This window comes from Columba livia, chromosome 3 (assembly GCF_036013475.1).
Source record: "Columba livia isolate bColLiv1 breed racing homer chromosome 3, bColLiv1.pat.W.v2, whole genome shotgun sequence".
Lineage (NCBI taxonomy): Eukaryota > Metazoa > Chordata > Aves > Columbiformes > Columbidae > Columba > Columba livia.
Genome location: NC_088604.1, coordinates 82220511 through 82233945, shown reverse-complemented (window position 1 = coordinate 82233945; position 13435 = coordinate 82220511). Strand labels below are relative to the sequence as shown.

The 13435-nt window shown below is 34.8% G+C and overlaps 1 protein-coding gene across 7 annotated transcripts in view; it reads right to left on the bottom strand.

The window, feature by feature from the left end:
• The window catches only part of SDCCAG8 (SHH signaling and ciliogenesis regulator SDCCAG8), a 110750-nt gene that overhangs the window by 80291 nt on the left and 17024 nt on the right, over positions 1-13435 (bottom strand). For 5 of the 7 annotated variants that reach the window (XR_010471511.1, XM_065057880.1, XM_065057876.1 and 2 more), the window contains exons 8-12: positions 11952-12140; positions 9730-9868; positions 6549-6701; positions 4095-4229; positions 794-910 (exon numbers count right to left, since the gene is read on the bottom strand). Coding sequence is in view for 6 of the 7 variants with exons in the window: in XM_065057880.1 (XP_064913952.1) it covers positions 794-910; positions 4095-4229; positions 6549-6701; positions 9730-9868; positions 11952-12140 (733 nt within the window). In the remaining variant the exon portion in view is untranslated. The remainder of the gene's footprint in view (positions 1-793; positions 911-4094; positions 4230-6548; positions 6702-9729; positions 9869-11951; positions 12141-13435) is intronic. The other 2 variants (XM_065057878.1, XM_065057879.1) reach the window with 1 other exon arrangement.

Genomic DNA, 13435 nt, shown 5'->3' with positions numbered 1-13435 from the left:
TCATAGATCTGTGTATTCAGAAGACACCCACTCATGTGCAAATCACAACATTTGAAGGAATAACTGGAGGTTTGAATATGCAGAGAAAAATGGACCGAACCTCAACAAAAAGGGCACTCCAAAAGATGCAGATTACACCTGTTCAAGCTGTTTGCCAAGTATGTTGCTGGTTACTCTAATAATCTTTCTTGCTACATGGGATGTTTTCTCACAGACTACCTGTAAGGCATATACTGGTTTTTGTATTATTATAAAACACAGTTTTAGAAAAATCAAAAATTAATGCCATGGGGAATTTTTATATAGTTATTTTTTTCTAGAACATTTTTTTTAACTTTTCTACAAATCCCAGCATTCATTAACCTTGAATCTTTAAATAAATTGGAAGATAAATTATTTTAAATTTTGATATAATTAGGTTATACTTAGAGTCTTTAATGTTTTGTCAGGCTGCATGTATACGTAATTATGTGTGGATTTGTGAGAAAACGTGTATAAACATGTATACAGTATATACAATTTAAGTACATTGTATGAACACATATGCCAGAGTAATTCCATATGAAAGCATGGGATGAGTATTATGTAAGCCTGAACATACTAGGGCTGAAAACAAGAATAAGATAACCAAGAGGTATTTACTAACAGTAATTAGCTGGCTTGTTGCCAATAATTTAGAAACCATTTAACACTAATAAATGACCACTATTAGAAAAACGAATCATTCCAGCTTCCGAAATAACCCTACTTAGGCTTCTAATAACTGCAAAGTTATAGCAGTATTATCTCTTACCTGGTCCTTAATTTCAAGCTCCCTTATAGTTTTTGTTCTGTACTCTCTGAGCTCCTTTTCTGCCTCATCCTTCTTCATTTTGGTTTGATTCAACTGATAGCGCATTTCTCCACACACCTGTTAGATTACACAGACAACATGATCTGTAGCTTCAAGAATCCATAGCCCAGGCTTTGCAATTAGATCTTTTGGTGCCCTCTAGAGGTCATTTAAATCCAACCTATTTTAATCTACAGATTTTTTAAGAGTACATACGGTAAATGTTTTTCTATAAAAGGTGGATTTGAATTCCCTATACAGTCATTAACTTTGAAATATGCAGTGCCTTCTAGATTCAATTATATTTGGATCAAGATTTTGCTAAGTATTTATCTTGTAAATATACATGCTACTAAATACAGTTAAAGTAGAGTTGCTAGGTTTATATTCTTCTCCTATTCTCTCTAAAATCCCAAGAAAGTCTATACCAACACTTTCAGAACCTAGAAGCAAAGGATCTAACACACTCCTATACAAGCGTGTGGTTTCTTATCTTGCCAGTTTTCCATTGTGAAAAAAGAAAATATTTAGATGTTAATATGATTGTCTCTGACCTAACTTCAAAAACTATGTCTAATTCAAATACATACATGGGCCAGAAGAAAGGGATTAAAGCAATATTTAAAGAAGTCTAGTATCACTTCCACAAGGGCAATAATTACTCTCTGCTGTTGGCATGTTCTATATTTTACCTCCTCGTTCCTTTCCACCTGAGGGCAGCTCAACTTCAGAGGGTCTGGAGAAGGGTTGGGGGAAGAAAAAAAACCTCACACCAATCCCTCTCACATAACTTTCACTACTGCTGTGCAGGGACATTATTTTCTATTTCCCAATTTAAGACTTTTAAAGGATTCTATTCGATCTTATCTGTTGGGAATGGAGAATGATGTTGGACGAGCTGTCCCCTTTTTGTCTTTATCTTGTATAATCACCTCCAATTTGTGCCTCTTCATTTCACCTTTATTAACCAAATAAATATACATTCCCTAATGAGAACACAAATGTGTTTACTCACAGCTACTCTTTGAGAACTTTCTTTCCAACTCACTCTGCTTCCCTGCCTCACATTCTTTCAGACTTGCTTCCTAGATGTACACACTTTTAATTTGCTGCTGCAGTCCTCTGTGCTTTCAACAATCTTCTCACACACATTCTACAACCTAAATTAAAGTCTTTTTCAGTCTTATACCTCTTTAATATTCACTACTTTTTTTTCCCTGCTTCTTAAAAAAAAGGTAGGATAAAAGTAAATAAGCATAGTGCAATCAAATCACCTTAGGAGAAAAACAAAACCAACTCTCATAACTGTAAGAAGCAACATCACTTATAAACTCAAAGGACAGCTTGTAAATTTAGCCCTCTTGCAAATAACACAAGGTAGCAAATGCTCTGAAGAATGGCAAAGTTTTAAAGCATTTTTTTTTTTAATTCCAAAATATCAAATGCAACTAAAAAAGTCCTAAGATGCAACTTCCTGGATTGACAACCGTGTCTTTCTACCTCCTCTTTTCTTTATATGAAGGATGTAACAAAGTGTGATATGTCTCTTCCTCCAAGAAAAAACAAACAAATAAATAAATAAATAAATAGATAGATAAGTAAATAAATAGAGCCATCCTCGCCTTCAGCTCCCCCATACACCAAAGAGAACAACGCAGAAGAATCAGTAGATGGTGCTGTCCTAATAATGGATTTTTCAGCCTCATAGTTCTGAAGGAAGGAAAAAGATTCTCTCTCCAAAGTTTTTTTCCCCTGAATTTGCTGCATCAGAGAAAAAGATATTTCAGACAAAACTCAAAAGGAAAAATGCTGCTATTTGCTGTTTTTAATAATGCAAACTGAGTTTGGAAACAAGGAGTCAGATTCCCAAGCAGACACCGACATCACTTTCATAGTCAATGAAAAACATCAAGGTGATGAACGTAGTCCTGACAGCTCAATAATCAGGATGTTCCTCCAGGATGTTTGACACTTCCCAGTTCAGACCAGGGACACAAATGCAGTATATTCCAGTCAGGACAGTGCAATAAAAACACAGCATAGACTACTGCAAGGTGGCCACCTATTCAACTTAGTACTGACCAACATAAACTGAAGCAGGGAGCAGAACCACAGTGTCACTGCCCTGAGAGATTGCTTCAAATTGGTGAGCTATGAAATTGTTCCTTCTAGACCAATGTAGACTTACACTTACTACGCTCTTCCCCAGTCTGAAAAACCAAAAGTGTGCTTCAGAAGTGGTAAATCAAACCATTTTGATATTCTTAAAATGCTCCCTCATTTGTCTTTCAGCTAAAATAGAATTAAATTTTTGAATAAGTTCAGGTGACTTTTTGCTGTATATCTTTTGCAATACTTTCATCTATTTCCACCATCAGGGGCAGAAGAGGAAGACAGGAACTGTTGAAAACTTCTCCAGAGGTCTCTACAGGCCTAAAGAATTAATTGCTCTCCAAAACCTTGCAATTAATGACTAGGGAGGATTATTGGTAGGATACATAGACATTTCAAGAGGCTGAAACAAATTTGAATTGTCAGACTGTCCATTATATAGAAATGTATTCCCTCATCTTCATGAAGCTAAAGTTATTTCTATAACAAGCGAATGATGAAACTAAGCTAATGAAAGCCACTTTAACAATGTGTCAGCTCCCAGCAAAAATTTTAGATGGCAATTATTTTTTTCCTTGACATATTATGACCCATATTAAGGCTCTAATAGATTGAGAAATATGCAAAATAAAAGCACACAGAAGTGATACACATACATAGATGCTAAGCTACAATTCTTAACTAGAAGAAAGATCTTTTTGTAAAAGGCATACCAACAAGATTAATGACTGAAGCACCACATACAACTTCTACAGGAAAGTACTTGAAAAAACAGTGATTTGATACAGCTGCCTTTATTTTAGCTCTGTACGTCCCAGGGGTAGCAATTACAGGACAGGCTTGAATACTATGTTGTCCGATTCACAACAAATACAATTTTTAATGAAACACTGAATTGCAATTTTAAATCATAATCTGCATAGTCTGCAAGGTAGAAAGGTTAGCTTTTGCATCACAAAGTGACTTGGCAGACCGAAAAAAGTTATCTTTTTACTCGTAAAACTGTGCCTCTGGGATATGCAGATGAAGTTTACATTTACCACATGTTCTTCACCAATAGAAAGGAAAATGCAGAAAGTAAAAATACTCTTATTTCAGGTCACTATGACAAGAAAAACTAAAATCAACACTCATTTATAAATGTGCCTACCTTACTCATTTCCATTTCATGAGATTCAAGCTGACGTTGAGATTCTTCTAACTGGTTAACTAAAGACTTCTTCTCCCTTGTAATTCTCTCTACCTGAGCCTCCAGCATGGCCACATTTTCAGACATTGCCGTCACCTGCAAAAGCCCAAGAACACTATAATGATGCAGTATGACCAGCCACAGATATGAATCTTGTGGGACTTTCTCCCTCAAAGCAACTATATGTAGCCAAAATACATAGTACTGAAAATACAATAAAAATATCTAATACATATTTAAATAGGTAATGAAAATATAAACTAAAAATATAACAGAATATTACTACATTATTTTAACAATAGGTTCATTATTTTGAATTAATTTATCACACAGTATTTATTTGAAGCTTCTCAAATGGACTAGTCTCCAGGACTTGTTAGTATGGACAAACTGTAAGAAACTGCTTGTTGCATTAGTCTTGCAGCTGTAAGAGTACTACTTAACACCCTCTTATACATCCTTATATAGACTGATTAAAATCAAATTACGTTCTCCCAGCTAAAGAAAACTGTCATTGCAACCACAGATCTTAAACTGATTTTCAAGTTCAGAAAACATTTCAGTACTACGGATCAAAGCATGATGTTGCACAAAAATAATATACAATATTATGTTGAAAATTCTAATGTAATTCAGATCTAACTTTGCTGAACAGTAAAAAAAATGTAGCAATAAAGAGACAGTGACCCTTCAGCTATTTAGCCCTGAAGCTTACTAATATAAGTGGAAGTAACAGTGCCTGACAGTTCTAGGTTAACTTAGAAGAATTCAAAGCCAAGACTGGAGGATGATATATTCATAACTATTTTTCACTCATTATACATCCACCTGATTTATGTATCATGCCAATTCTCCCCTTCAAACAAATCACTTCATAAAGTAAACTATAAAATATTCATATGGAAGTTGATTTGATGCACAGTATACCATTTCTACTATCTCAATCCTGAAACAAAAGTAGGTAAATCATATGTTGGCATAAATCATCCATGTGGATCATAGTTTTCTGCAAAGTCATTCTACAAAATCTTTAATTGCCAAACGTGACATCATCATAGTGTCACTACATGTTGTTTAATGTGTATGTAGGGTGATGCAAAAGCTAACTTCCAATAGGTAGCAAGTACTCAAAGAATTGCTTAACAATGTCTCATTGTCTCCAGTGTAAGGTCAAACTTTTTATTTCAGTTTCCCTGGCAACAGGTTTCTAATAATCACTTTAAACAGTTCACTTTCTCAAATATCACTTAGCCCCTATCACTGTGCTTAATTCCTGTATTAATATCTGGAACTGGAGTTAAAAGCTTTGACTTCTTGTAGCAGCTTCAGAACATTATTCCACCATTTCATAAAACCAGAAATACAACCATATCTCCTTGGTTCCTGTTTTTGTTAGTAGCTTTCCAGTCATTTCACAAGCAACAACACTACTAAAGAACCTTGTTTTTAAACACTTCAATAATTTATCCTGTTCAGCCTGTGCTCTCCAGATTTTATGAACTGTGGCTTGTTTCTAAAAAGAGCTCCAAAATACAGGGAAGGCCTATGATCAGACGAGAAATTCACTATATTGTTTCCAAACCTCCATCACAAAATGCCTGAAAAGGTTGCACATCAAACAAGCCTGAAAACCACTAATTCATGGAGCACTTCTCTCTCTACTCTTCTTCTTTCTCCAGTCACCTTAGAAGGGTCTCCTCTGTCACATCTCACAGGCTTACTGCTGTCAGCGTGAGGTTTCCTCCGTAGATTCCACTGAGCAGAAAACCCTTATGTTTTATACTCAAATTACAGTAGCATCTACAAGTCTAAACGAAGGCTATGAAGGCTGTGTTGGAATGGTCACAGTATAAATGAGACAAATTCTGTCTCAGAGAGTTGATGTACATCACTAAAAGGGAGAAAAGAGATTCCAACACATTTCTGCAGGTGGACAAATTAAGGATAAGATCACTCTGAAAAATACCATATCAGAATGCAATTATGATGTTGTAAAAATAATATGCACATGAAAGCTCGAAGTAGCAAAGAATCCCATATTTGACATATGCTAACTTCTGAATGCTTGACTTGGCAACCTAAATAATAGGCTTTATAAGAAGCTAGGTACAAACCTTGCATCACATATTACTTAACCCTTTCCTACTCCAACAAAGTGCATTAGAAAACTTTATGCAAACTAAAATAAAGTATATAACACCAACAACTTAGTACGTATCTAGTGACATAGCATAAAAACGAGTTACTCAGACTCAAAGGATCACTTATTTATCACTGCTTTAAAGCGATAGTGAAAGTGATTTACTGAACTCCCAAATCCAAAACCAAAACACACCAAAAGACAAGTAAACTGAAAGTTTAAAGAGGATGATATGCTCGTTCTAATACACAAAGAGAACAAAACCCAACTCATACCATCACTACCAAGTCCTCCCTTTCCTTCTTCATTTCTTCCCGTAGTGCTTCTTTTTCATGAGTTCTCTTGTTTAGCTGGGCAGTTAACTCCTTTTCAAGACGATTCTTCTGCCGTTCTATCTCACTTTTCAACTGCTCACACAGGACTAGTGCCTAGAAAAAAACCTATTTTTTTAGGTGGAAGAAACCTAAAATTTTAAACAAACATGGTATTTATCTAATGCCTTCAGAGAAAGGAATTTACTATTAGAAAGTATGTCTTTTGGGTTTTTTTATTAGTTACTGTGATGTTTATACATACCCTACTGTGTTAACATCTAGAATGTGACTAACACATTGAAAAAAAGATGTATATGTTTGTATGTATATACCTGTCATACTGTAATTTGGAAATCTAATTGCTTTTAGGAGTAATGGCAAAGATGGAAGCATCGTTCAAAGTATATTTTCCAAAAAAGTAGCTGTTGTTCTAAAACTACGATTATTTCCCTTGCGTTTAAAATTCCTGAATGTCCATAAGTAAAATCAGCCTCCAGTATTTGACGCCTGGCAAACACTGTGGTTACTGCCTAATTGCATAGCCAAAGGAAATATAAATAAATAAATAACGTATGCATTTCCACTTGCTCTGCCCATGAAGCAAATCACTGAGTGCAAAAGGCTAAGAAGAAACCTGGAAGAAATAAGTAAAGATACAAAGAAACTTTTTAAAATTTTATTTTAGTTTCAGGTTTGTCAAATAAAGGAAATTAATTCTACTGAAAACTCCTAAGTGTCCTGCTTAATTTGAAGTCCTAAAACACAGGTTATAAATGTGTTTGCTATCAAAATAGGAGAAATCTACATTCATATACAAGCAGCACAGTAGACATAATCTTCTAAAAAAGCTAGGAAAAAAGATACCTATGTATTTGTGCTGATGTATCCATGCCAAAGGGACAGAAGTTGTGTATTATGTCAGTTTAAATCAGAAATACACTACTCCATTTAAAGTAAAACAAAGTATTCTAAGTACTAAGGGCAGCTTGCTGACCCACAAGTAAACTAGATTTCATTTCATCATTTCAGTGATAACCAGCAAATCCTATACCTCATTACCCTTTATTTTCTAACCATTTTTTTAACTGCTTGTTTTTCTTTTACTCAAAGCCAGTCCTCTATGTGCAATTTCCTTGGTGTTGAGCTGTTCACAAGGGAAGCAAACTAAGCCATTAGTTTTTAGAGAATCCTCTAAAAATCTCCATTACATTTGTGCCAATTCTGCAGGACCCTCCTCAGGGTCTCTCCCATTGCAAGTCTACTGTGGCAAGGGAATCCCTCTGTTGTTGCCTTGAATCCTTTTCTGTAGGAATGTATCATCAGCAAACAATCATCTGCAGAAGACCGCTGGAGTTTGGTGACACTGTAAAACAACACAACTCCAGAATAAATCAGTTGCAATGAAGAAACATATATTTTGTTATCTCTTATGTTGTGACTGCATAATGAGCAGCTGAAACAGTTATTCTTCTGCGACATTTATGTTGAAAATACATTCCTGGATTTGCTTCAGCTCTGGAAGTTTAACCTTCGTAGATCTCCTTACTCTACGCAATAGGCGAGAGACCACAAACTACAGGGACAACTGAAAGGCAGGAAAAAAAATTGTGGTTTTAAATTATAAGCACTTGTGGTTAGGCTTTCTGTCAGCAGGGTGATGAAATTGCTATTATAGCATTTGGAAGCCTAATGTGTTCACTCCTCACTTTTCTTATGTGGACTGTTCTATTGGATTCCATTATAACTACAAAGAAAAAGCACTTCACCTTCAGAGTAGAATGGAACTGGAAAAATAAAGGATGGTTTGTACTTACCAAGAAAAATACCAGTACTTGTAAAAGTGCTAAATTAATGCACCATAAGTAAAAGATTTCTTACTGTTCCTTCATAATACAACAGTTTTTGAGCATGATAAAAAAAACAACTATTCAGTCTTGTACACAGATACCATTTGACATTTCCTTGCTGCAGTGAAGAGAGTGGCCAGTAGAGACCCCAACAAGCTGCTTGCTTTATGTAGCAGAAATAGTATAGGCATGAAGACCCATTTTATTAAAAGTTCTACTAATTCTTACTAAGTCTGATTCTTAGGCCACATTTCTAACATGAAACAGACTGAATCAGAATTTATACGGATTTTCTTTTTACATGTTAATATAAAGACACCAACACCTAATTTAAAAAAAAAAAAAAAAAAAAGAGGAAAAACAAATAACTTATCACAGATGAGGAAAAGTATTTTAATTACATTTAAATTAGTTTAAAAATTTAACCACTCAGGGACCGGATATGACAGGTGAGCAGTGGGCTCAGGAGGTTTTTTTTCTCTCTTCATTCAGTAAAATCAAGGAGCTGTAATAAGCTGAAGTTAAATTTAACAAGCACATATGATATCCAGCTCTTATCATTTTTTCCCCACTGTTTATAGTTAAAGACCCTACATACACTGTCTCTTACAGCACTGGATGAATAATACCAATTTGATCAATAGAACAACTATATCTGTCTTGTCCACTAGTAAAAAATAGCATTTCACTAAGAAAAAAATCCAAACCTCTCAATTCCATAGTAATTCACTACTAATACAGCAGATGTCACTAAATAGCAAGAAGATAAGTCAATATTGGTTGATTATACATAGTAACTAAGGCATTTGATCAAAACTGGTTTTACCATCATTATTTACATAGCACCAAAAGCTTCCTGCAAATAGCATTAGACAGGACTCCTCATCTTCAAAGAGTTCTCTTAGTTAATCAGTTCTTGCACTGCAATCTTCTAAGGCAAAAATTGCTTGTAAATATCTTAGGCATTCTTTCCAGAGTAGCTCAGAAATGTGATACATCATTAATCCCTTTGAAAATTCTAACATCCAATTTCTATTACCTACACTGTGAAACTACCTCAGAATTTAAATAATTGTCCAAGAATGCAAAACACCCTACCGCCTTGATGAGAATTTAAGAACAGAAAGAGTTCATGTTACTTCTCCGAAACAGTCACACACTGTAATCCCTTTAAATCTACTACATCATCAGCATCTGATAAAGGTCTTATGCATGTATTCTCTCATTAGCATGAAAACTAATTAACATTTGCAGTAGATCTGAATACTTAAAAGCTCATCTCTTGATTAATTTACCTTTGTTTTTTCTAAACTGGCCTCTTCTGCCATTTGCACAGCTTGTTTAACTTGCTCACAAGCATTAGATTCTCTTTTCTGCATTTCTTTCATATTTTGTCTTAGTGAAACAAGGGCATCCGCCAAGTCATCTCTTTCTCTGCATATAAAACAAACAGACATACAGGCATATCAAGTATAAAACGGTAACAAACAAAAGACATAAGGGTTGTAAGCGAAGCAAAACTAAAGCCAGCATACTGCTAGCTTGGCAGATATTAAAGATATAATTTGCTTGATGACCTGTCCTTCACTTCAGAAGGAGGGACCATTAGCGGAACTGCTGGTAATCAGAGCAGAGCTCAAGTCACAAATATAGTGAAGCTGAGCAACATTCTGTTGGCATTACAAAACACGAATCCATCTAAAAAAAAAATAAGGGGAGCGGGGTGGCACATTTCTGAAAAAAAAAACCAAACACCAACAGATTGAAGCAATATGAAATTACACTGTCATTAAATGTAAAATATGGAGAAAAAATAAAAGGAAGGGTTAGGTACAACAAGTAATTCAGGTTGCTAAGTATATCAAATGAAAATCAACAGCCCTTTGCTGTCAACTGCTCTAAACTAAACAATAAGATTTCTGGATTGTCCATCTCCTATGAACTTCCATTAACTAAGCAACTGAGATGCATACAAATGGCAAAGCACAGTCAGGAAAACTGCAATACTTCACCTTTTTTCATTATTTTGAGATGTTGAAAGCTTTTAAATTGAGAATACAATTACCTGTGGTTTAGGTGCAACTAGAGATTCTGGCTGAAAACTGTTTGGTTTGGGTTTATTTTTTTTTTTCCTTTCTTCATGTTGTGTGGAAGGGTAACACAGTTGTATTTGCCAGAAAACTAACAGACATATTTTGAAATTTCATTTCAAGAAGATTTGGACAAATTGCCTGTTATAATCCCTACTGAAATATCTTCGTTCTTAGTAAGTTGCATCACAGGAAGATGTAGCTTTCAGATTGTTAAATCTCAAACTGAGATAATGGTTTAGGAAAGATAAATGTCAAACTTCACTATAATAAAAGATGACAAGAAGGTATTGATTTATACTATGTTCATATTTTCCAGTGTCTGTGACAAATAATTCTTTTTCTTACCAAAGTAGATTTTGAAACATGATTTACAAGCAAAAGAGAGCCTTCCAAGAAAATTCTTGGACTTGACAATAGAAAAACACACAAATCCTGGTAACAGCCATCTAACATGTCAAGATAATATCCATTTGACAGACTGTATGTCCTAGGTTCCTTTGGTGGTCTTGCTTCGAATTGACCCACTACCTCATCTCTAGCAGACTCATTCTAAAACGTCAGAAATATTAAGAAGCTTCAGGTACCTGACAATAAACAGACGTCTGTTTAACAAACTTCAAGAAAACTGCAGAATCCTATCATTATTTCTAGACAGTAGAAAGGGAGAGATTTTTGAAAATGGCTGACTAGCAGAATTTAAGAAAAACACATTTTAATGCTATTAGAATTTTATAATATTTTATTATATTCTATTATATTCAGCCTGTATAACTTTTAAAATAGAATTTAAATAAAAGCCACAATTTTTAAAAGGCTGCAGCAAATAATTTTATTTATTTTTATCCAAATAAACTTTTTTCCCCTGACTTATTGTAGTTAGGGAAGAGCAATGCATCCTATCATCCTATCCCAAACACCTGACCTACTGAGAAATTCAAAGGAAAAAAAAAGGATTGTGCTGTTGATGTATCCTAAAGTTCCCCAAATGTAATGAGAATAAAGTGGGGTGAGAAAAACTTCCAACTACAGAACAATAAGGCACTTTTGCAAGAAATAATCAATAAAAATACAGGAACTTCCATAATATTTCTTCTGACAGAGTAAAGGTTTTGTTTGTACAAAAAGTGCAGGACACACATTATCAATAGTCTGTTTATCTGGACAGACCAAGGTATCATAATTACAAGACAATAACTAACTTTCTTTCCAAGTCAAAATAAGTAGCAAAACTATCGTGGCTTTCAAAGTGGTTGGGACCTGCACTCTTACTCTGCCACTGACTTAACATTATAACTTCAACGTGGGACTCCATTGTTCTCTAAGTGCACATCTCTCTATGAATGCAACCAAATACACTGAGACTTACACAGTTTAATGTAAGCAACTGTACTTTCAATAAGAAAGAAAATACCCCCCAAACCTACTTTTTTACCATCTCGATGGTCTGCTTGTGAACATTACAATGAGTCTGTGCAAGAACTGCCTCATGTTGTGCACATTTCAGACACAGACCACCAACCCGGCTACAATTCACGGCTGAAACAAGAGACGTTTGGTGTTTTAGCTTTCCTTCCAAATCCTGGCATGTTTTCCGAGATTCTGAAAGGTCTTTTCTAGAAAGAATAAATTATATTAAAAAAAAAAAATTAAAAAAAATCATTTGTGAAATCAAACATTTCTACAAGTTAGATTTTAATGCAATAATAATTACAGATATAACTTCAAAAGAACTGTAAGAATTCCTGTAATGAACATTATTTTACACATTTCAGTAGGCTAAGGAAGACTTCAGAGAAATAATAATTGAACTGCACAGAATTATTAATAGGTAAAATGAAATTAATATCATTTGTTCCTTCCTTCCGTAGTATCAGAATGCAGTGAAGTTACACAGAGAATTATTATATACAATTTGTAGGCTTACATATGGTCTGAACAGAGTAAAAGATTCATTAGCAAGAAACACTATCAGCTGTATAAATATTTCAATACTCTGTCATTTTTGGTTGTTGTCCTTACTAATAATATCACTAAATTCACATTTCTTCTCTACTCTCAAATTAACTGTAAATATAAAGGAAAAGTCCCCTAAGCTCCCTAGACAAAATCCAGTTATATTCAGCACATTCACTCTGATCCAGTGATACACACAAAGTTGAGGTCAACCACATCTCCAGAAAAAAAATGGTAAGTTTTTTACTTGTCTCCATAATTTTTAACAGGTGCCCTGAAGAATTTTCTCCAGAATTTCCAAGCATCTGTCAGGCCAGGGAGAATGCAAGCGGTAGGAATGCTGACATCAGGAAGTTCCAGACAAACACACACTGTGCACATATAGATCAATTTGACAAACTGTGCAATGAATCCAAAACTTTGGGTTTGTTATGCAGGCCATCTGGGCAGCACACACAGAGTAAGTCTGACACATTTTGCTTGCATTGGATTTACTGTGCACATGATGTATGCACTGCATGCATGCTTATTTCCATCTGGGAAATCTGTGCAGTTTTTCCAATTTTAGTAGTTGTTCTATTAAATATAATCCACTACAACCTGAATAGAACTTGCTCTGCATGTATCCTTCGACAGTCACAGTACAATGGACCTATTGTTTGGAACTCTGGAACAGGAATCAGCAAGTCCTATGTAAATTCACACTTAAAAACAAGGATAGTCCAACTGAAAGCAATATAATTTCTTACTTTAATTAAAATCTAGTGAACACTCAAGTGCTTTGCAGAACATGCAGTTTGAAAGATCATGCCCCTTAGGAGAAATCAAGAGGCTGAATAATGTACTTGTGGAAATTTTCAGCCTAATTTAGCTTCCAACATTTATTCCTGGACATATATTACACTTCAAACCAATGTCAGGGGGAAGGAGGGGAATTGTATTATGTAGCTGAAAT